This window comes from Macaca mulatta, chromosome 20 (assembly GCF_049350105.2).
Source record: "Macaca mulatta isolate MMU2019108-1 chromosome 20, T2T-MMU8v2.0, whole genome shotgun sequence".
Lineage (NCBI taxonomy): Eukaryota > Metazoa > Chordata > Mammalia > Primates > Cercopithecidae > Macaca > Macaca mulatta.
The window spans coordinates 2,928,533-2,952,293 of NC_133425.1; the positions used below are offsets into that span (position 1 = coordinate 2,928,533).

A 23,761-nucleotide genomic window follows, 5' to 3' on the forward strand; every position below is an offset into this window, starting at 1 on the left:
GCCAGGAAATTGGAATCTGAGACTGAAACCTCTTAGTGGGATGGTTGAACGTCTATACGGCAAATTACGTTGCAAGGAGAAAATGTGAAAACACAATAGGGCCTGGCATGGTGGCTGACACCTATCTAAGCACTTTGGGAGGCCAAGGGGAGGACCGCTTGAGGCCAGGGGTTCAAGACCAGCCAGGGTAACATAGTGAGACCTCCTCTACAAAAATGTTTTTAAAAATTGGCCCAGCAGTGGTGGTGCACACCTGTAGACCCAACTACTTAGGAGGCTGAGGTAGGATCACTTGAGCCTAAGAGTTCAAGTAAGCCCTGATCATGCCAATGCCTCCAGCCTGAGCAACAGAGTGAGACCCTGCCTCTAAAAACTGAACCAAAAAAAATCAGTAGGGTGTCAGCTACGGGAGTTACTGTTCAGGTGCAATCAGGTTAGGATGAGAGGATCTGAACTGATGAGTATTTCAGTGGGTGAAAAACGGTAAGTGGCCATTCCTATTAGCATTAAACAGTCACTGATGTGGTTTCATCAGAATTCACAATACATCTGTGGCTCCCAGTTTCAAAGTCTTGGGTTCATGGTGTCCCCCTGCCCAGCAAAATAAAGTGCAAATCTTACGGAGCAACACATTTTCAGTTCAGGCCTCAAGCAGTTCCAGAGACCAAAGTCCAGGGGACAGTAGCTCAGAACGGGGGAAAGGGGAGCCTGAGCCAAGAGTCAACCAGGATGACACGCAGAATCAGACCTGCAAAGGCTGCAGATACTGTAGTTATGAGGCATACACACAAAGCTTAAAGATAAATACGTGGTTGAAAGTATAAGAGCCTATCAAAACTGCTAGAATATAAGAAATCAAATAGGACAAAAATAGAATAATTGGCTGGGTGCAGTGGCTCACGCCTGTAATCCCAGCACTCTGGGAGGCCAAGGGAGACGGGTGGATCACTTGAGGTCAGCAGTTCGAGACCAGTCTGGCCAACATGGTGAAACCCTGTCTCTACTAAAAATACAAAAAAAAAAAAAAGCCAGGCGTTAATGGCGCGTCGGTAGTCCCAGCTACTCAGGAGGCTGAGGCACGAGAATCGCTTGGACCCAGGAGGCGAAGGTTACAGTGAGCCGAGATCGTGCCATTGCACTCCAGCCTGGGCGACAAGAGCGAAACACCGTCTCAAAAAAAAAAAATCGCTGAAATTAATAACCCAATGGATGGGTTAAACAGATGGCACATAGCTGAAAAGAAACCGAAAATCTGGCGGGGCGCGGTGGCTCTCGCCTGTCATCCCAACACTCTGGGAGGTCGAGGCGGGCGGATCACTTGAGACCAGCCTGGCCAACATGGCGAAACCCCGTCTCTAAAATACCAAAATACTAAAAGTACAAAATTAGCTGGTCTGTAATCCCAGCTACTCCGGAGGCTGAGGCAGGAGAATCACTTGAACCCGGAAGGCGGAGGTTGCAGTGAGCCGGGATCGCGCCACTGCACTCCAGCCTGGGGGACAGAGCGAAACTCCCATCTCAAAAAAAAAAACACGAAAATCTGAAGCAGTCACACAGTGCGTTAGGGACAAGTGGGCGAAAGGAAGGAGGCCACGCTGCTGGGTTTCAGGATGAGATGGGCGTTGAGGGTGCATTCACAGAATCCCGGGAGGAGCCAGCTGACTGCGGAAGGTACTAGGAGAGGGGAGGCGCTGGGCGCGGACTGAGTGGGGAAGGCACTAGGAAGGGAGGCGCTGGGCGCGGACTGAGCGGGGCGCAGTGCTGTAGGGAACGCAGGCTCATCAGGGCGGCCGGGGTGGAGGCGCAGGCGCTGAGCCTTCACCTAAAGTCGCCGGTGTGTGCAGAGCCCGGAGATGCGACCGAGGTCACCGAAAGCGCAGGGTGGCGGGGACATGCTTAAGCTACCGCGCGCTGGGGATGGCGACCACCGCCGCCCCGCGGATCCCACCATCCTGGAAAATATCTCCCTCTGCCCAACTCAGCCGCGCTTCCGGCCCGAAGCCCGGCTTCCTCTGACGTCACGGCCCCTGCGCCCCCTGGCGTCGCGGCTGCGGCTGGGCGCGCGGGCACCGCCCCCTCTGGCTGGAGGGCGGGACTTCCGGCGAATGAGTGACGGGCGCTTCCTCGGCAGCGGCGGCGGCTGAGCCCTGAGGCGACAGCAGCTGCGGGAGGCGACGGGCCGCGGCCTGCGGGACCTGAGGCAGCCGGGGAGGGCCGGGCGCGCCGGCCAGATAGCGAGCCGCGCTGGCGGCGGCGGTGGCCGCGATGATGGAGATCCAGATGGACGAGGGCGGCGGCGTGGTGGTGTACCAGGACGACTACTGCTCCGGCTCTGTGATGTCGGAGCGGGTGTCGGGCCTGGCGGGCTCCATCTACCGCGAGTTCGAGCGCCTCATCCACTGCTACGACGAGGAGGTGGTCAAGGAGCTCATGCCGCTGGTGGTGAACGTGCTGGAGAACCTAGACTCGGTGCTCAGCGAGAACCAGGAGCACGAGGTGGAGCTGGAGCTGCTGCGCGAGGACAACGAGCAGCTGCTCACCCAGTACGAGCGCGAGAAGGCGCTGCGCAGGCAGGCGGAGGAGGTGCGTGGGCCGCGGGACCCGCCCGCATCCCCGTCCCGGACCCCCAGCCAGCCCCGGGTCCGGGACCCACACCTGTCCCGACCTCAGACCTCGCCCCGGCGCCCCGGACCCCCAGACCCCGCCCCGAGACCCGCCTGGACCCCCATCCCCCTCCCCGGGACTTCCCCACCCCCTGTGCCCGCCGTGAGACACCTCCCTAGAGCACCCCCCGCCTGCCCCGGGACCCCACCCCGATCCCCGGGGACCCCCTTTTCCGCCCAGGCCTGGGCCCTGGCCCCCTCCTCCGGGCCCCCAGCCCTGAACGCTCAGCCCCAAACCCGATGTGCCTGGCATCGTCCCCGGGGAGCTCAGCTTCAAAGCCAGGCCTCACTCTCCCCTCCCCACCCACCTCTGCATGCCAATTCCCTTTGCTTTCGTGCGTGTATTCAGTCAAAACCGTTTCCCGACCCCAAGTGCTACCTCTGTTGGCTGCCATTCTAAACCCACCTAGAAAAGGAATCTTTGGTGTTCTTAGGGTGCTGCAGCCGTCTGTTGATGTTGGAGACCTTGCCTTGTCCCTAAGTCCGTATTTTGAAGGTCTGTGACATGGGTGAATTGGGTGCTTGATGTAAACACAGAACAAGGCCGCAGGCGGGCTGCTCCTCTGTCAGCAGAAGGAACACTCGAGTTTCTGGAGGTGATCTCTTTGCCCCTTGGTGCCTTGCTTGGCGAGATTATTAGCTGATGTAGCCAGGGCTGAGAAACCACTCTGGCTTCTGAGGAGTTAAAAGTCTGAGTTTGAAGCGTTTAATTCTGTACTAGGATGTCTCCATAACCTGGAAATCGCTTATTTGTGAAGCAGTTACAAGAGCCGTGCCCTGTGGGGAGCTCCACTTCGCTACATTCATTCACCATCAGATACTGAGCTCGGCCTGCCTGCGTGTGGGCCCAGAGCCTCGCCCTTTGTGGGAAACAGGTTCAGGGAGGCTGGTTCCCATCCCTACTTTGCCTCTGTGACCTTGGCCTGTCGACTGCCTGGGATTTGATTTTCCATCAAAGGAGTGAATTGCACTAGGCCGATCTCTAAGCCCAGAAATTGCCTCATTCTAGGAGTTAGGTAATGCTGTTTGACTTATGAATAGACGTGTCTTAGGAAATGAGCTTCAATTCCTTTTCAATTAATTTGGATTAACACATTCTTGACTTTAATAGGAAAATAAAAGATGGTGTCAGTATTTTGGCTTTTTCTGAAACCAAGGTGATTTATGGCCTAGTTTGGTTTAAAGCGTGTTTATAAAAATAATAACAGTATGTTATGTCATTCCTCCTTTACTGCGGTTTCTATTGCGTTTGGGTCATGTCTGTCGGGAGGCGGTTGTGTGTTGATTGGAATGCCGCGGTTCCAGCAAAACTGAGTTAAAGTTCTCAACCTAAGGGAATGCAAGGGTTCATGGATTTTGGAGCTCAGGGTGACTGTAGGCATTTTACTGGGAAGGAAACTTGTCCCGAGAAGTAGAGGGTCTGAACCAAGGTCACCCACCCCAGAAGTGCCCAGCCAGGATGCAGAGTGAACCCGACGCTGGCCTGGGTGCTTGCTTCCATGTCAGGCAGCTGCAGGCACCGGAGGGCTGCTCCCCAGAAGCCTGGAGTGCCAGGGCTCCCCTCGCTCAGCTGTGGAACTGTGGTTGCCCCGCTCTGCTGGGCACTGCCCTCCACTTCTCTCCCACACTCAGTGGCCTGACCTAGATTTCAGGTGGGTTTCTTTTCTTTCACCTTGTACCTATGTGGTCAGTATAGTGGACGAGAAGGAACTGACAGGAGAAAATCAAGATGGACAACGTTAAGGCTAGAAATTATAACCTTGCCGCTTAAAAATGAGCTCTGCATGGGATAGGCGCTGCCCAGCTCTGTGCGGTTCACATGTAAGCTGCCGTGAGTGCATCTGCCCTCCCCCAGGGCTCCCGCTGGACTGAGCTGGCGGGTGTGCTTGCGGTTTGCAAAGCTATCGCCTTTAGTCTGAGACCCACCATTGCCCCAGCTCTTTAGAGAAGCTGCAGAGAGAGCTTCGGAGCGGAGCCCCGAAGCCAACCAATGCTTGGCCAGCATGGAGGCTGTGATTAAACGCTAATAGTGCGCCCTTGGAAAGACCTGAGGGCCTTACAACTAAGGAAAAGGGCTCGATGCTGTCAACATTTGGCATGCCTCCTCCTCTACTGAATCAAGCAGACCTTCATTTCCAGCTTTGTAGACCATTGCGCCCCGTGGGTCAGCGTCTTTTCTAGGCAGGGACTTGTGATCACATAGACGTGTGTCTGATAAGAGGGCAGCGGGACGTCACTCGCTGCAGGCATGTCTTGTTGCAGAGGAGCTCCTGGGTGAGCTGTCAGCAGAAGCTCCGTCCCCAGCCACTCAGCTCAAGAAGGCTTAGTCAGAGCTGGGTAACCTGAGCCACTGCAGCCTCTGAGCAGACAGAATCTGCAGGGTTTTGAAAAAGCCTGAGCAGAGCAGACATCCCTGTTCCCATCTTCTTGCCGGTAATAACCACAGTGATTCCCAGTGTGCTCTGAGACCAGGCAGCTGGGTGTATGGGAGTGACGGGAGCTAGAGAGGGTGGGGTCTCCCGAGAGAGTGACCCAAGCCGTGGAGTCTGCAGACCCCAGCCTGAGTGTCAGCCCGGCCCTCAGGAGCCACACACCCTGGGTCCATCCTCTTCCCCTCGCTGGGCTGCAGTGGCCGCGGACTTCGCAAGTCAGTTTCATCTCAAGATCCAAGCACCATCACTGGCTGTTGGTTGCCTGGAGAACTGTGGGCAGGCAGATGTAGCAGAGTCAGGGCAGAGCCCTTGATGGGTTCTCAGGGCCGCCGTGGACGGCAGACAGTACAGTTTCTGGTTGTGCAGTTTCTGTTACAAAGTTTTTTAAATCCCTCAAGTTCTTTCTCAGTGGAAAAGAAGGTGGGAAACGGCAGCCGAACGGGGTGGGGGCTGGCGAGGAGCAGATGCTGCCTCCACATGCGCCGTCCGGTGCAGCTCCAGAGGAGGCTGTGCAGAGCCACCACGTTTGCCGTGCTTACCCGGGCAGCAAAGAGCCCTTAGCCCATAGTGATCAACCGCTTAGCTCACAAGAGGAGAAATAAGGGGTGAGCGATGACATGTGAGTATTAGGAGTCATTATTTGCCTTAAAATCTTCTTAACCCTAAAGAAACTGCTGCTGGTAACAGCCCCCAGGCTCATGGCAGGCAGCTGGAGCGGGTGTTCTCTCAACAAGACCAGATCATGATGTTTGCTGATCATTCAGCATTTGATGCTATGTAAGGAAAGGATGCAAGGAAAGACAGTTTTATCCAAAACTTACTTTTTCCTAGTTAAATAAAACTTACCAGCCGGGCACAGTGGCTCACATCTGTAATCCCAGCACTTTGGGAGGCTGAGGCAGGCAAGAGATGAGGTCTCACCATGTTGCCCAGGCTGGTCTCAAACTCCTGGACTCAAGCAATCCTCCCACCTCAGCTTCCCAACATTTGACATTGAACTCCTGACCTCCTCATCTCAGGTCAGGAGTTCGCGACTAGCCTGGCCAACCTGGCAAAACCCCGTCCCTACTAAAAAAACAAAAGAAAAAAAAATTAACCGGATGTGATGGCGGCGCCTGCAGTCCCAGCTACTCGGGAGGCTGAGGCAGGAGAATCACTTGAACCTGGGAGGAGGATGTTCCTGTGAACCGAGATCACACCACTGCACTCCAGCCTGGGCGACAAGAGTGAGAGTCGGTCTCTAAATAAATAAATAAATAAATAAATAAATGTCATTCATTTCCTAGAGTATTTGGGTAGGATTCAGCTGGAGAAAACAAATACCATCATCCTGCTCTACAGAGATGATCAGTCTGCCATTTTTTCCTCTTTTTTTTTTTTTTCCTCTGCCCCAGATGATCTGCAGGAAGTTGTTTCCATAAATGAATTAAGATGCATCAGGAATTTTTATTTTTGTTTTTCATATGACAGATAGTAAATTCACCACTGCTTGGCCAGAGTGTGTGATTTCTTCTCCTGCCGTGTTATGATATTAAGAACAGTTTTTTTTTTAAATGTTTTTTAGGCCGGGCGCCGTGGCTCAAGCCTGTAATCCCAGCACTTTGGGAGGCCGAGATGGGTGGATCACGAGGTCAGGAGATCGAGACCATCCTGGCTAACACGGTGAAACCCCGTCTCTACTAAAAAATACAAAAAACTAGCCGGGCGAGGTGGGGGGCGCCTGTAGTCCCAGCTACTCGGGAGGCTGAGGCAGGAGAATGGCGTGAACCCGGGAGGCGGAGCTTGCAGTGAGCTGAGATCGCGCCACTGCACTCCAGCCTGGGCAACAGAGCGAGACTCCGTCTCAAAAAAAATAAAAATAAAAATAAATATGTTTTTTAAATGAAGCTATCAAGATGGGGCCGCCAGAGCTGCCTTTCCTAGGTGCCTCTGAAAGCTGGTCTGGTGTAGTGGCACCATTCACCAGGAGTACAGCAGTCTCCCTAAAAGTGGAGCAAATATTTGTAGGAACCATGGAGAAGGAGGTACCTGCTAGCCAGAGGGAACACGGGACAGAGGCCAAAGTGGCCTGGAGGCTGCTGGGCGCAGCCTGCCCCTCTGCCCCTCTGCTGCGGGAGCTCCTGGACCACACTGGCAGCAGTCAGACAGGGCTGAGAGCTGAGAGAAGTCAGTTCTTCCAAAATTAAGATTTCTAAATGAAATATCTGTTTCATTTTTAAGTTTTTAAAAACTGTTTTGAAATAATGTCCAGAAAGGTTGCAGAATTAACACTCCTCACCCAGCGTCCCAAGTGCGGGCATCTTCCCACACTGCTTTCTCTGGCTGTGTGAGGGGCTCAGGGGTCCCTGTGTTCCTGTGTCCTATGTTCTGCGGTGGCCCCTCATTCTCTGCCCTTTGTGACCTTGACCATTGCGTCAGTCACTTTGCAGCTGTGCCTCGGTCTGGCTGATGGGCCCTGGGGACCAGACACGGGGCACGTCCTCAGGCCTCAGCAGGAAGACCCATGGTCTGCAGAGCCTGCTAGATCCTTAATCTGTGCCAGATGGGCATCAGGTGAGGAGTACAAGATTTTTGGATGGTTCCCTTTCCCCAGGTTCCCATTTATTATCCGGGCGGGAGGATGAGCTGTTAGTGCATGAAAATCACTGCAGAAGATCGCCAGGAGCTGCATGGAGTGCCGGCTCTCTGGACTTGTTTTCCTTTGCTCTGTTGAAAGTTGGGCTCCCAAAGCCAGGCGCAGTGGCTCACGCCTGTAATCCCAACACTTTGAAAGGCTGAGGCGGGTGGATCATGAGGTAAGGAGTTTGAGACCAGCCTGGCCAGTATGGTGAAACCCCGTTTCTACTAAAAATACAAAAATTAGCTGGGTGTGGTGGTGCACGCCTGTAATCCCAGCTACTTGGAAGGCTAAGGCAGGAGAATCGCTTGAACACAGGAGGCGGAGGTTGCAGTGAGCCGATATCGAAATGCCACTGCACTCCAGCCTGGGCAATAGAGGGAGACTCCATCTCAAAAAAAGAAAGAAAGTTGGGGTCCCAAGCTCCCCTTGTCACCCTGAGTGTCCATCCGCCACTAGGTCCTGCTGTTCTTTTGGCCTCAGGAGTTCTTTAATGCCCCCACTTTTCATCTCCTTTGCTGCTTTCTGCTTCCAGTCACCACCATCCCAGGGTCTCCTGGCCACTCCCACCCCCGCCACTTCGCCAGCCCAGAGAACCCTCACAAAGCATAGCTGGTCTCTGAGTGCTAGGCTGGATTCCAGGCAGGGGCATTAGCTGATCGCTCTCCTGAGGCAGACTGGACGTCTCAGACGCCAATAACATGAGGGGATCTGAGTGACAAGGTGGGCCAGGACACTGGGTGGACAGAGTGAGGCTGTCTCCCCCAGGTGATCCCCCACCCGGCCCACCGTAAGGGCAGACGGTGAGTTACTCAGCTTCATGCAAGAAAGGTAGATGCTTAAAGGGTGGGTTTGTTTCCTGTTTAATGAACATTTTCCAGAAAGTGGGGGGATCCCGTAGCAGTGGGTTTCAGATACAGGAGACCAGACAGGAGAAAATATTGTGAGATGGGAAAGTGGATGCCAGCAACAGGAAACAGCAGAGAGCGGGTGAAGTTCTCGAAAGGCCAAGAAGAGCCTGGTGGGAAATTGGTCTTACCTCAGAACTGCCTGTGCTCAGGGCACAGGATCGACTTTTTCGCCTTGGGCTGCTTTTTCTTTTCTTTCTGTGGGTGAGAATTTTATTGCAGTATCATTGATATACCCTGAACTGTACATACTTAAGGAGTACAATTTGATGAGTTTTGAAATATGTATGGGCCGGGTGCGGTGGCTCAAGCCTGTAATCCCAGCACTTTGGGAGGCCGAGACGGGCGGATCACGAGGTCAGGAGATCGAGACCATCCTGGCTAACACGGTGAAACCCCGTCTCTACTAAAAATACAAGAAAATTAGCCAGGCGACGTGGCGGGCGCCTGTAGTCCCAGCTACTCGGGAGGCTGAGGCAGGAGAATGGCGTGAACCCGGGGGGGCGGAGCTTGCAGTGAGCCGAGATCGCGCCACTGCACTCCAGCCTGGGGCACAGAGCAAGACTCTGTCTCAAAAAAAAAAAAAAAAAGAAATATGTATGAACACCTGAAGCCATCCCTGCAGTCCAAGCAGTGTAGATGCCCAGACCCCAGAGTTCCCTGTGCCCTGTGTAACCCCCCTCTGACCCCTCCTTGCCCCACCTGTCCCCAGGTAATCACTGATCTGCCTTCTGTCACTGTAGGTTGATTTGCATTTTCTAGAGCTTTGCATAATGGTCTCCTGCAGTGCATACGTGGTTTCCTATGACCTCTTCCACTCAGTACAGTGATTCGGGGACTCACCCAGGCCGTGTGTCCTTTCTCCATGGCCAAGCAGGGTCCCAGCAGTGCTGTTTGTCCATCCGCCTGCCTGCAGGGGAGCTGGGCGGCTTGCTTTTACCTAACCTTCACGCGTGAGCGGTTTGTAAGCCCGCTCACCCCGGGGCAGGGTGTTGGGCCAAGCACTGCTCGGGATAGGCTGGCGGTGAAACCCAGAGGCTAGAATCTGCTTATGAGGGGGATGAGTCTTTGCGGAGACCCTTAGAGCCCAAAACATCATTACCCTGTTGCATTTTTTTTTGAGCCACTGTTAGGGCAAGAGATCCGGGGCATGCCACGTGAAATGCGACAGGGCCTTTCCTCAAGATGGCTCCTCTGTGCGGTGGGTTTCCCACACAGGGCCTAAGGCATTTCGATTCTTGTTATCAACAACCAGATTCAAAACTTGCCTTTCGTTAAAGTTTCTGGGTGCCCTTTCCTCCCCAGGCCTCTGGGGAGTTTTGGGCTCCTGTTTCCTAACCTTTCCCCAGCCAGCCTTCCCATCACCTTTCCTTCTCCCCAGGAAATGAATTCCCAGATAAATGCACAGTCCCAGTGGGCCCTTGCACAGGTGTGTCTCTACGTCCCTGCCTGAGGTTAGAGCATTCATGTTTTGAGAGCAAGGACCCTTTGTCTACTGAGAAGAGCGAACTGAGGCACGGTTAGCAGGCCCCCCGTTCAGTGCAACCAGAGGGAGTCAGAGGCTGGGGCTGGTTAGGAAGTTTCAGAAGCCAGTGTAAACTCCTAAGAATGCGCCCAGAGAATAAAAGTTTACTTGAGAATAATTTTTCCCAGGGAGATATTTCATAGGATGGGACATTTAACTTGGGGTTTTAGTTTTATCTTCATTTTTCTTCTGCTGGTACCAACCATATAAATTTATATATATATATCTATATATGTGTGTGTATATATATCCCAATACAAATGTATATGTACTAGTAAGACAGATGGGGAAATATATATATACATTTCCCCATCTGTTTTACCCATTCTTAAAAATCAGTGTGTATTCAACTAGTTGGGATTTGTTTCATGTGGACGCTGAACCCAGCAGTCCCTTTCACAGAAACGTGAGGAAGCCTTGCTTTTCAACCTGATTTTTGGATTCCCGAGCTGGTGGCCGGATCTCTCCGCCCCACATGTAACACCTGAATGGAGAAATGTCCTTCCCTCCGCCCGTGTGCCGTCCAGCAGGCTTCGGGGGCAGCTTTGTAACTCCAGGGCCACCCCCTGCACGTCCTCTCTCTGCGTTTTAGATCTAGGTGGCCAGGCAGTTGTGGGAAATGGAAGGAGCTCCGACTGCCCCCTGCCAGCCCTGGGTAACCACAGCCATGCAAGGTCCCTGCCCGTACCTGGGAACTAGCTGTGAAGGGCATCTGCCAGGGATTTGCCCAGCGCCCAGCTGTTTGCCTGCTTAAGATAAAAGACCAAAAATGAGCCTTTTTCCTTGGAAATTCATACCGCCCCCTCATTCCCAGGGAAGGAAACAAATTGATCGGTATTCCAGAAGAACGAGATCTTTGATTCATGTCGACATTTGTTTCTAACCAACCAGCCAGAGCTGAATTGTTTCTCGCTGGTGAGCCTGGCCTAACGGACATATGAGAGGGGAGGATTGGATTTTTTGTTTTTATTTATTTATTTATTTATTTATTGAGACGTGGTCTCGATCTGTTGCTCAGGCTGGATTGTAGTGGCACGATCTTGGCTCACTGCAACCTCCGCCCTCCGGGTTCAAGCAATTCTCCTGCCTCAGCCTCCCGAATACTTGGGATTACAGGCGCCCGCCACCACACCCGGCTAATTTTTTATATTTTTGACAGAGATGGGGTTTCACCATGTTCGCCAGGCTGGTCTTGAACTGCTGACTTCAGGTGATCTGCCCACCTCAGCCTCCCAAAGTGCTGGGATTACAGGCATGAGCCACTGCACCAGCTGTTGGATTTAATGTGTTACTTTACTCACCAGGAAAGTGTCCATGAGTTGTGAAAGTTACCAAAAGCCTGTTGATCGCCCTGTGAAAGAACTTACCTGGCCATTGCTTTGACATTCTGAGTCCAGAATATTGTCGTCTTGATTTTATATTTGACATGAAAAGTCAGTCACTGTGTAACTTTGTTTACATATAAAAGGAAGGATGATCTCATTCTATGGAATACTAAAATACCTGACTTGGATTACTAGATTTTGGAAGACCCTATGCTCTCAGGTCATTTCTTTTTTTTTTTTTTTTTTTTTTTGAGACAGTCTCCCTCTGTCATGCAATGGCGCGATCTCCGCTCACTGCAACCTCCGCCTCCCAGGTTCAAACTATTCTCCTGCCTCACCTCCTTAGCTGGGATTGCAGGTGTGCACCACTATGCCCGGCTAATTTTGGTATTTTTAGTAGAGACGGGGTTTCACCATGTTGGTCAGGCTCGTCTCGAACTCCTGACCTCGTGATCCACCCACCTTGGCCTCCCAAAGGGCTTGGATTACAGGAGTGAGCCACTGTGCCCGTTTATTTCAATATGTATCTTGACATTCACCGAAAATGGTAGGCACGGTGGCTCATGCCTATAATCCCAGCACTTTGGGAGGCTGAGGTGGATGAATGACCTGAGGTTAGGAGTTTGAGACCAGCCTGGCCAACATGGCAAAACCCCGTCTCTACTAAAAATACAAAAATTAGCCAGGTGTGACTGGGCGCAGTGGCCCACACCTGTAATCCCAGCACTTTGGGAGGCTGAGGCAGGCAGATCACGAGATCAAGGAGATCGAGACTATCCTGGCTAACACAGTGGAGCCCCATCTCTACTAAAAATACAAAAAAATTAGCCAGGTGTGGTGGTGGGCGCCTGTGATCCTAGGTACTTGGGAGGCTGAAGCAGGAGAATCGCTTGAACCTGGGAGGCAGAGGTTGCAGTGAGCTGAGATTGTGTTACTGCACTCCAGCCTGGGCAACAGAGCAAGACTGTCTCAAAAAAAAATAAAATAAAAATTAGTCAGGTGTGGTGGTGGGTGCCTATAATCCTAGCTACTCGGGAGGCTGGGAGGCTGAGGCAGGAGAATCACTTGAACCCAGGAGGCAGAGGTTGCAGTGAGCCAAGATCGCGCCCCTGCACTCCAGCCTGGGTGACGGAGGAAAGAAAAAAAGAGAGAAAGAGAGAGCGAAGAGAAGAGAAGAAATTCACCGAAAAGCAAATTCTGAAAACATAAGTTGAATTTAATTTTCAAGCAGAGCCTTCGATCGTGGGAGGGATGGGGAAGTACATCTTAAAAACATGTCTAAAAAGGGAATCCTGTGGCACATTGGTACCTAGACGTGACAGTTGTTTCGTGTCTCAGCTGAGGAACGACACCCGTGTTCTCCTTCATTTTGTAATCTCGAGTCATTGCTCCGTGGGATGCTCAAAGGTGACCCACGGGTAGCCTCACACGTCCGGCTGCCACACGGCGTTTCACTAGACTCGCCTGGAGAGGTAGTTGTGTCAAAGACACGCTGCCCTGCGGCACGGATCACGAGCACGTGCACAGAAACCTTTCACTTTGCTACCGTCACACCTTCAGCAGGTCTCGGACCAAGATACTACTGTGCTGTATTCTGGGTAGTTCTTTTATTTTTTATAACCTAGTACTATGCAGGCCCATTCAACAAAAACGCTGATAGTTAAAACGTTATTTTTCTCAGCTCCATTCATATTTTGTGATCGTGCTTTATAGAGTTAAATTCATCTCTCTTCCCCAAGTCCCCACCACTGAAAATTCTTAGTTCTCTCTCTATATATATATTTTTTTTTTTTTTTTTTTTTTTTTTTTTCCTGAGACGGAGTCTCGTTCTGTCACCCAGGCTGGAGTGCAGTGGCGCTATCTCGGCTGACTGCAAGCTCCGCCTCCCAGGTTCACGCCATTCTCCTGCCTCAGCCTCCTGAGTAGCTGGGACTACAGGCGCCTGCCACCACCACGCCTGGCTAATCTTTTTTGTATCTTTAGTAGAGATGGGGTTTCACCTTGTTAGGGTGGTCTCGATCTCCTGACCGCATGATCCTCCCATCTCAGCCTCCCAAAGTGCTGGGACTACAGGTGTGGGCCACCGCGCCCATCTGAAAATTTTTGGTTCTCTTAAATCAGAAGTAAATGGTTTTTTTTTTTTTTTTTTTTTGGACAGAGTTTCACTCTTGTTGCCCAGGCTGGAGTGCAATGTCATGGCCTCGGCTCACTGAAACCTCCACCTCCCGGGTTCAAGAGATTCTCCTGCCTCAGCCTCCCGAATAGCTGGAATTACAGGCATGCACCACCACGCCCGGCTAATTTTGTATTTTTAGTAGAGACGGGGTTTCACCACGTTGGCCAGGTTGGTCTTGAACTCCTGATCTCAGGTGATCCCCCCACCTCAGCCTCCTAAAGTGCTGGGATTACAGGCGTGAGTCACCGCGCCCGGCCTATGATTTTTTTTTTTTTTTTTTTAGATGGAGTTTCGCTCTTATTGGCCAGGCTGGAGTGCAATGGCGCAATCTTGGCTCACTGCAACCTCTGCCTCCTGAGTTCAAGCGCTCCTCCTGCCTCAGCCCCATTAGTAGCTGAGACTACAAGTGTGTGCCACCATGCCCGGCTAATTTTTGTATTTTTAGTAGAGACAGGGTTTCTCCATGTTGGTCAGGCTTGTCTCGAACTCCCGACCTCAGGTGATCCACCCGCCTCAGCCTCCCAAAGATGCTCAGGGCTAGACTAATGCTGGGATTACAAGCGTGAGCCACCGCGCCTGGCCAATGATCTTTAAATAAAAATATTCTCTGGGCCGGGTGCAGTGGCTCACACCTGTAATACCAGTGCTTTGGGTAGCCAAGGCAGGCAGATTCCTTGAGGTCAGGAGTTCAAGAGCAGCCTGGCCAACGTGGTGAAACCCTGTCTCTACTAAAAATACAAAAGTTGGCCAGGTGCAGTGGCTCACGCCTGTAATCCCAGCACTTTGGGAGGCCGAGGTGGACGGATCACAAGGTCAGGAGATCGAGACCATGCTGGCTAACTCGGTGAAACTCCGTCTCTACTAAAACTACAAAAAATTAGCCAGGCGAGGTGGCGGGCGCCTGTAGTCCCAGCTACTCGGGAGGCTGAGGCAAGAGAATGGCATGAACCCGGGAGGCGGAGCTTGCAGTGAGCCAAGATCACGCCACTGTACTCCGGCCTGGACGACAGAGCGAGACTCCGCCTCAAAAAAAAAAAAAAATACAAAAGTTAGCGGGGCGTGGTGGTGGGCGCCTGTAATCCCAGCTACTCAGAGGTTAAGGCAGGAGAATCGCTTGAACCTGGGAGATGGAGGTTGCAGTGAGCCAAGATCTCACTACTGCGCACCAGCCTGGGCAACAGAGCCGTCTCCAAAAAATATAAATAAGAATTTTCATTCTTCCGGGGACATTGTCTGCAGGCACTCAGAGTGGTCCAGCGTTTGACATACCGACGTAGGCTTTCCTACAATACAGCCTCTAACAAAACTAGGCTGTCCCGAACCCCTGGTAATAGAATTGTTTACCTTTATACTAAGAAGGTTGGGAAAGCACCAAAATCTGCATGTGGTGTGTGCCCAGGCAGACTTCGAGGGGTTCGTGCTGTAAGACCTAAAGTTCTTATGAGATTGTCCAAAACAAAGAAACATGTCAGCAGGGCCTATGGTGGTTCCATGTGTGCTAAATGTGTTCGTGACAGGATCAAGCGTGCTTTCCTTGTCGAGGAGCAGAAAATCATTGTGAAAGTGTTGAAGGCACAAGCACAGAGTCAGAAAGCTAAATTAAAAAAAGAAACTTTTTTAAGTAATAAAAATGAAAAGACGTAAAAAAATAAAATAAATAAATAAGAATTTTCCAGCGTCCAGCCCCAAAAGATGAGTTTTCTGTCACCCCAAGTCTAGCCCTGAGCATCTTCTCACTGAAATCGAGAACTCAACCTTAGGGGCTGGGCCTCCTCACCTGTAGTCGCTGTGCTTCGGGAGGCTGTGGCAGAAGGATTGCTTGAGCCCAGTAGGTCAAGGCTGCAGTGAGCCTTGGTCATGCTGCTGTACTCCAGTCTGGGTAACAGAGCAAGACCCATCTCCATAGAGCAAGACCCCATCTCAAGCAGTCTTCCTGCCTCAACCTCCCAAGTAGCTGGCACTATGGGCATGCAACAGTATGCCCAGCCAATTAATTTTTTTTTTTTTTTTTTTTTTTTTTTTTTTGAGACGGAGTCTCGCTGTGTCTCCCAGGCTGGAGTGCAGTGGCGTGATCTCGGCTCACTGCAAGCTCCGCCTCCCGGGTTCACGCCATTCTCCCGCCTCAGCCTCCCAAGTAGCTGAGACTATAGGCGCCCGCCACCACGCCCGGCTAGTTTTTTGTATTTTTAGTAGAGACGGGGTTTCACCATGTTAGCCAGGATAGTCTCGATCTCCTGACCTCGTGATCCACCCGCCTCGGCCTCCCAAAGTGCTGGGATTACAGGCTTGAGCCACCGCGCCCGGCCAGCCAATTATTTTTTGCAAAGGTAAGGTCTTATTATATTGCCCAGACTGGGCTCGAACTCTTAGCCTCAAGTGGCACTCCTGCCTCAGCCACCCAAAGTGCTGGGATTACAGATGTGAGCCACTGTGCCCAGCCTGAGACCCCATCTTTAAAAAGAAAAAAAAATGGCCCCTTGCTAAGGGGCAGAGACCTGGCGCTTTCTGACAGGTGAGTTGCATAACCAAAAAATAAATATGTGTGTAGGTGATTCAGAATGATTCTCAAATTAATCTAGAAGGAGAAATTAGGAATAACCAAGAAAATGTTGAAAAGGAAGATGTAAGAGGGAGAGCAGATATTAGATACTAGAAGGTACCGTAACACCACAACACCAGTTTAAAAACCTGTGGTGCTGGCTCAGAAACAGACTGAAATATAGCCAGGCACAGTGGCTCATGCCTGTAATCCCAACAGTCTAGGAGGCTGAGAGGGGATCGCTGGAATCCAGGAGTTTGAGATCGGCCTGGGTAACATAGGGAGACCCTGTCTCTACAACAGAAACACAAAAGTTAGCCCAATGTGGTGGTGGCACGTGCCTGTGTTCCCAGCTGCCCGGGAGACTGAGATGGGAGGATTCCTTGAGCCCACGAGGTCAAGGCTACAGTGAGCCTTGACTGTGCCACTGCACTCCAGCCTGGGTGACAGAGCAAGACCCTGTCCCAAAAAAATTGAAAAATAACAGTAAAGGGGAAAAAAGCCTCATTTAAAAAAAAAAAAAGTATAAAAGAAATGTTGAGAGTGCTACAAAATGGCTCTGTCCCCCTTTTAGGGGGAATGTGAGTTGGGACAACCGCTGAAGAGTCACTTAGCAGTGCATGACCACATCCTCGGAGAGCAGGAGGCCAGCAGGCGGATGTACAAAGACATATGCACACACAGCTTTGTTTGTTTGTTTTTCTTTTGAGACAGAATCTCGCTCTTGTTGCCCAGGCTGGAGTGCAATGGCGCGATCTTGGCTCACTGCAACCTAGGTTCAAGCAATTCTCCTACCTCAGCCTCCTGAGTAGCTGGGATTACAAGCGCACATTGCCACGCCCAGCTAATTTTTTATATTTTTAGTAGAGACGGGGGTTTCACCGTGTTAGCCAGGCTGGTCTTGAACTCCTGACCTCAGGTGATCCACCTGCCTTGGCCTCCCAAAGTGCTAGGATTACAGGCGTGAGCCACCGCGCCCGGCTAGCCTTTTTATAATAGCAAACATTTTAAAGCAACCTGAAAGTCCATAAAGAGATAATGGATTGAGCAAACTGTGCTCTACCCACACACTCCCAGCAGAACACACACCTGCCAAAAATGGAAGTGGTAGAATGTGCGTGTTGGTGTTAAAAGGCATTTCAATATAAATCAGTGAATAAATCAGGTTACAAACACTGTGTACAAGATGATCGCACATCTGCTCTACGCACACACGTACAAATCCAGAAGAACGTCACACAATTTTTAACTGACCCTATAGACAGAGCCTTGTAATTTAAAAATTTTTCTGTTTTTACCTAACACCGATTTTCCTACAAAAACATACATTGTTTGTATAATTCTTTTCATTTTTTATATAACAGGAAATAAAATTACCTACTTTAAAAAATATCCAGGCTGGGCGTGGGAGCTCATGCCTGTAATCCCAGCATTTTGGGAGGCCAAGGCGGGTGGATCACCTGACGTCAGGGGTTCAAGGCCAGCCTGGCTAACGTGGTAAAACCCCGTCTCCACTAAAAATACAAAGAATTAGCCGGGCATAGTGGTGGGCGCCTGTCATCCCAACTACCTGGGAGGCTGAGGCAGGAGAATCGCTTGCACTCGGCGGGGGAGGTTGCAGTGAGCTGAGGTCGTGCCATTGCATTCCAGCCTGGGCAACAAGAGCAAAACTTTGTCTCAAAAAAAAAAGAAAAAAAAAAAAACAAGGCCAGGCGTGGTGGCTCACACCTGTAATCCCAGCACTTTGGGAGGCCGAGGTGGGAGGTTTGCTTGAGCTCAGGAGTCTGAGACCAGCCTGGGCAATATAGTGAGACCCTATCTCTACAAAACCTTGTTTTTTTTTTGAAGGAGAGCGAGGATCTCACTGTCATCCGGGAGTGCAGTGGTACCAGCCTCAGGGCTCACTGCAGCCCTGACCTCCTGGGCTCAGGTGATCCTCCCACCACAGCCTCCCAGCTCACTGGAACTACAGGCAAACGCCATCGTGTCCAGCTAATTTTTTTATTTTTTTGTAGAGATGGGATTTCACCATGTTGCGTCTAACTCCTGGAGTCAATCAGTCCACTCACGTCAGCCTCCCAAAGTTCTGGGATTACAGGCATGAGCCACCACTCCCGGCCTACAGAAACTTTTTGTTTTTTCGTTTTGTTTTGTTTTGTTTTTTGGAGACAGAGTCTCACTCTGTTGCCCAGGCTGGAGTGCAGTGGTGGGATCTCAGCTCACTACAATCTCCGCCTCCCAGGTTCAAGCGATTCCCCTGCCTCGCCCTCCTGAGTAGCTGGGATTACAGACGCCCGCCACCACGCCCAGCTAATTTTTTTTATTTTTAGTGGAGACGGGGTTTCACCATGTTAGCCAGGATAGTCTCCATCTCCTGAACTCGTGATCCGCCCGCCTCAGCCTCCCAGAGTGCTGGGATTACAGGTGTGAGCCACCGTGCCCAGACAACTTTTTGTTAAAAATTATCATCAGGCTGGGCGTGGTGGCTCACGCCTGTGATCCCAGCACTCTGGGAGGCGGAGGCAGGGGGATTGCGAGGTCAGGAGATCGAGACCATTCTAGCTAACACTGTGAAACCCCGTCTCTACTAAAAAACGCAAAAAATTAGCTCGGTGTAGTGGTGGGCGCCTGTAGTCCCAGCTACTGGGGAGGCTGAGGCAGGAGAATGGCGTGAACCCAGGAGGCGGAGCTTGTAGTGAGCAGAGATCGTGCCACTGCACTCCAGCCTGGGTGACAGAGCGAGACTCCGTCTCAAAAAAGAAAAAAGAAAAACGGAGTCTCGCTCTGCCGCCCAGGCTGGAGTGCAGTGGCCGGATCTCAGCTCACTGCAAGCTCCGCCTCCCGGGTTCACGCCATTCTCCTGCCTCAGCCTCCCGAGTAGTTGGGACTACAGGCGCCCGCCACCGCGCCCGGCTAGTTTTTTGTATTTTTTAGTAGAGACGGGGTTTCACCGTGTTAGCCAGGATAGTCTCGATCCCCTGACCTCGTGATCCGCCCGTCTCGGCCTCCCAAAGTGCTGGGATTACAGGCTTGAGCCACCGCGCCCGGCCGAAAAAAGAAATTCTTATCAGTCGATTAATAGCATGTGTGTGTTCTTCATATCCTAGTTGTAGCCACAGTTAATTCAAAACCGCTTATTTTTATTTTTTGTGCCGCTGCACAGAAAAGTCATGCGTTTTCTCAGCTGTGGAGTGTTCGTTTTTCTTCATTTTCTTTAAGTTGCATGTGATGCCCGTAACACAGGCCCTTCCTGCTGCCTCCTGCTCCCTGCCTGCCCCTCCCGCCGCCTCTGTGGTTTTCTGCCCTCTCAGTAACTGCACAGGATGAGTCACCTCTTGGGCAGAGCCCCAGTGGTTTCAACACAAAGACCTTTTTAGAAGCTGCTGCTATAGGAGGAAGCGTCGAGGGGCCTAGTATACGGGTGGGAGAGTGGGTAGAGTTATTATAGGGAACACAGCTGTGGCCACTACCCGTGAATCTTCCAGATCCCGAAAGATGAAATCCACTGCCCGGTTTGTATTCCCACCTTCTGAGAAACCGTTTGTCTTCAGAACCCAGCTAACGCTGGGTGCAGTCGCTCAGGCGTGTAATCCCAGCACTTTGGGAGGCTGAGGTGGGAGGATCGCTTGAGCCCAGGAGTTTGAGACCAACCTGGGAACCATAGCAAGACTAAAATTTTTTTTTTTTTTTTTTTTTTTTTTGAGACAGAGTCTTGCTCTGTCGCCCAGGCTGAAGTGCAGTGGCGTGATCTCGGCTCACTGCAAGCTCCGCCTCCCAGGTTCACGCCATTCTCCTGCCTCAGCCTCTCCAGTAGCTGGGACTACAGGCACCCGCCACCACACCCGGCTAATTTTTTGTATTTTTAGTGGAGATGGGGTTTCACCTTGTTAGCCAGGATGGAGTTGATCTTCTGGCCTCGTGATCCGCCCACCTCGGCCTCCCAAAGTGCTGGGATTACAGGCTTGAGCCACCGCGCCCAGCCAATTATTATTATTATTATTTTTTTTTTTGAAATGGAGTCTTGATCTGTCTCCCAGGCTGTAGTACAGCGGGGTGATCTGGGCTCACTGCAATCTCCACCTCCCAGGTTCAAGTGATTCTCCTGCCTCAGCCTCCCAAGTAGCTGAGATTACAGGCGTGTGCCACCACACCTGGCTAATTTTTGTATTTTTTTAGTAGAAACAGGGTTTCACCATGTTGGTCAGGCTGGTCTCAAACTCCTAACCTCATATGATCCGCCCACCTCGGCCTCCCAAAGTTCTGGAATGAGGCAGGAGAATCGCTTGAACCCGGGAACTGCAGGTTGTGGTGTATTTTTTAGTAGAAACAGGATTTCACCATATTGGTCACGCTGGTCTCGAACACTCACTCAGACTGGTGGTTCACAGCGTGAGCCACTGTGCCTGGCCTCTACAAAAAAATTTTAAAAATTAGCCAGGCCTGGTGACACATGCCCGTGGTCCCAGCTACTCAGGAGGTGGAGGCAGGAGGATCATTTGAGCCCAGGTACTCAAGGCTGCAGCGAGTTGTGATCACACCACTGCAGTCCAGCCTCAGAGACAGAGCAAGACTCTGTCTAAAAAAAAAAAAAAAAAAAACGGGCTCACGCCTGTAATCCCAGCACTTCGGGAGCCCGAGGCGGGCAGATCACGAGGTCAGGAGATCGAGACCATCCTGGCTAACACAGTGAAACCCCGTCTCTACTAAAAATACAAAAAACTAGCCGGGCATGGTGGCGGGCGCCTGTAGTCCCAGCTACTCGGGAGGCTGAGGCAGGAGAATGGCGAGAACCTGGGAGGCGGAGCTTGCAGTCAGCCGAGATCGCGCCACTGGACTGCAGCCCGGGCGACAGAGCAAGACTCTGTCTGGAAAAAAAAAAAAAGAAAGAACGAAAAGAAGGCCCAGCTGGTATTTGTGCTTCTTCCAGTGCAATTTCTTGATAATACTCCCCAGTTTTCTACTCTGTAAAAACAAGGTGTTAACAGCTCCCTCTCTGGGCTCCTGTAGGAATTACACTCAGGGCATCGATGCCTGGCCAGAGGCCTGGCCACACCTGGGGCCTTACTGGCCCCTCTGCTCCTCAGACCTTTCATGAGCTGCTTTTATTTTGCAAAGTGTTTTGTTTTCACTTGGTTTGATAATAATTTTGTCCTGAAACTTACCACATAAGGTTAAGATTCCAAACCTAGACCATTCTCCCTGCCTTTTTATTTAAGGACTAGGAGCAAGACTGTGTTGCTGGTTATCCCAGTAACGATGGTGTCCTGATCTGAGTTGCAACTGAGATGCAGAAAAGTAGGCTCAGCCTTGTTCTGAGGCGTGGAGTTGAGAGGACTCAGACGGCTCCATTGCAAACAGGACTGGCTGCATGCTCATGGATCCCAGTGCATAAATGGAAACACAGGGCTCTGTGTTCAAAAATGAGCAAACATTTCAAGATGGCAGCAGCCAAGCCAAGCATGGAGCCTTCTGAGTGCAGGGTCCTGCATTGCTGCCCGGGTCTCGTGCAGCCGTGAAGACGGCCGTGATTGGAAACAACAGGCTCCCTTCACAGCAAATCCTCCCTGGACAGGAGAGTGCTGGCATGTCCTGGGGTTGTGAGCACCGCCGGAAGGAGAGGAGGGTGCGATCATGCAGTCCTGGAGGGCTCTCCCGCCCTGCTCCCATGGCTCCTCACTGTGCCTGAAGAGGGTGGTGGCCACAGCCATGTGGCGGGAAGCCCCCATTCCAGCCTGGCCACTGGCCAGCTTGTGGCCTTGGGGACATCTTTGGCCCCTGGGCCCTCAAAGCCTGCGGTCCTTCAAGTGAAAGGCGGCTGCTCCACACTCACTGATGATGCCTGCTCTTTCCCTCCCTTCCATGCACAGAAATTCATTGAGTTTGAAGATGCTCTGGAGCAAGAGAAGAAAGAGCTGCAAATCCAGGTGGAGCACTACGAGTTCCAGACGCGCCAGCTGGAGCTGAAGGCCAAGAACTATGCCGATCAGAGTAAGTGGCTGGCGGGAGCCTGTGGGTGCACCTGATGGGCGCTGCCCTGGGACGGCTCTGGCTGGGGAGGACGTGGGGCGCCTTCCACACAAGGGGACGAGAGGAAGCCCAGTGCGAGCCTCAGCTATGTATTCCACCTCTTTGCACTGCTGCCTGTTTCTGTAATGGGCCCCAAATTGAGTGTGGACATAAGTAAATAAGGTCCCTGTGGCCCCAGAGCACTTTTGCTTCAGAGTGGATTCTGACCCCCAGATCACAAGTCTGAGGTCCTGAAGGTCCTTCCTGCACCTTTTGAACAGAGCTCCTGCAGCCCTGGGTCCCCACCTCTTCGCACTGCTGAGGAGTGACGGCTCCTTCTCAGGCAGGAGGGTGGGCCCGATGGTGTAGCCCCACTGGAGTGACAGCACCTAGGTGGGGGCACAGCTGATCAGGGCGTCTGTCCCCTGCAAGGCGAAGTGGCAAGAGGGGTTTATTATTATTATTATAAGAACAATTGGTTTACTTATCTTTAAAAGTCTTTGCTTCAACTCTACTGTCAATGCTATAGGCCAGGCGTGATGGCATGCGCCTGTGGTCTCAGCTGGGCTGACGTTGAGGCTGCAGTGTGGGCACAGAAAGACTCCATCTCTTAAAAAAAAAAAAAAAGGCCGGGCGCGGTGGCTCAAGCCTGTAATCCCAGCACTTTGGGAGGCCGAGACGGGCGGATCACAAGGTCAGGAGATCGAGACCATCCTGGGTAACACGGTGAAACCCCGTCTCTACTAAAAATACAAAAACTTAGCCGGGCGAGGTGGCGGGCGCCTGTAGTCCCAGCTACTCGGGAGGCTGAGGCAGGAGAATGGCGTGAACCCGGGAGGCGGAGCTTGCAGTGAGCTGAGATCCGGCCACTGCACTCCAGCCTGGGTGACAGAGCGAGACTCCGTCTCAAAAAAAAAAAAAAAAAGGGCCGGGCGCGGTGGCTCACGCCTGTGATCCCAACACTTTGGGAGGCTGAGGCGGGTGGATCACCTGAGCTCAGGATTTCGAGACCAGCCTGGCCAACATGGCGAAACCCCGTCTCTACTAAAAATACAAAAATTAGCCGGGCATGGTGGCGCACACTTGTAGTCCCAGCTACTAATGGGGCTGAGGCAGGAGGATCGCTTGAACCCAGGAGGTGGAGGTTGCAGTGAGCCAAGATCGTGCCATTGCGCTCCAGCCTGGGTGATGGAGTGAGACTCCGTCTCAAAAAAGAAAAATTTAAAAAAGAAGAAGGGATGATTTCCTGTGTAATTTTCCTTTTCTGTAATTAGATGTTTTGTTTTGTTTGGAGACAGAGTTTCACTCTTTTCACCCAGGCTGGAGTGCAATGGTGCGATCTCAGCTCACTGCAACCTCTGCCTCCCGGGTTCAAGTGATTCTCCTGCCTCAACCTCCCTTTAGCTGGGATTACAGACACCTGCCACCATGCCCGGCTAATTTTTTTGTATTTTTAGGAGAGGCGGGGTTTCACTGTGTTAGCCAGGATGGTCTCGATCTGACCTCGTGATCCGCCTGCCTCGACCTCCCAAAGTGCTGGGATTACAGGAGTGAGCCACCATGCCTGGCA

At 51.8% G+C, this 23,761-nt stretch overlaps 1 protein-coding gene and 1 pseudogene across 51 annotated transcripts in view; both read left to right on the forward strand.

Annotated features, from left to right (window-relative positions):
- Nucleotides 1-2,129: 2,129 nt before the first annotated feature.
- MAPK8IP3 (mitogen-activated protein kinase 8 interacting protein 3) overlaps nt 2,130-23,761 on the forward strand; it is a 64,460-nt gene continuing 42,828 nt past the window's right edge. For all 50 annotated transcript variants that reach the window (XR_013411326.1, XR_013411344.1, XR_013411346.1 and 47 more), the window contains exons 1-2: nt 2,130-2,583; nt 22,053-22,173. Coding sequence is in view for 22 of the 50 variants with exons in the window: in XM_015125297.3 (XP_014980783.1) it covers nt 2,266-2,583; nt 22,053-22,173 (439 nt within the window). In the remaining 28 variants the exon portion in view is untranslated. The remainder of the gene's footprint in view (nt 2,584-22,052; nt 22,174-23,761) is intronic.
- Nucleotides 9,806-15,308, forward strand: LOC106994904 (large ribosomal subunit protein eL34 pseudogene; annotated as a pseudogene). Its single transcript, XR_013412319.1, has 3 exons — nt 9,806-9,821; nt 10,738-10,800; nt 14,854-15,308. The product of XR_013412319.1 is annotated as a large ribosomal subunit protein eL34 pseudogene (transcript).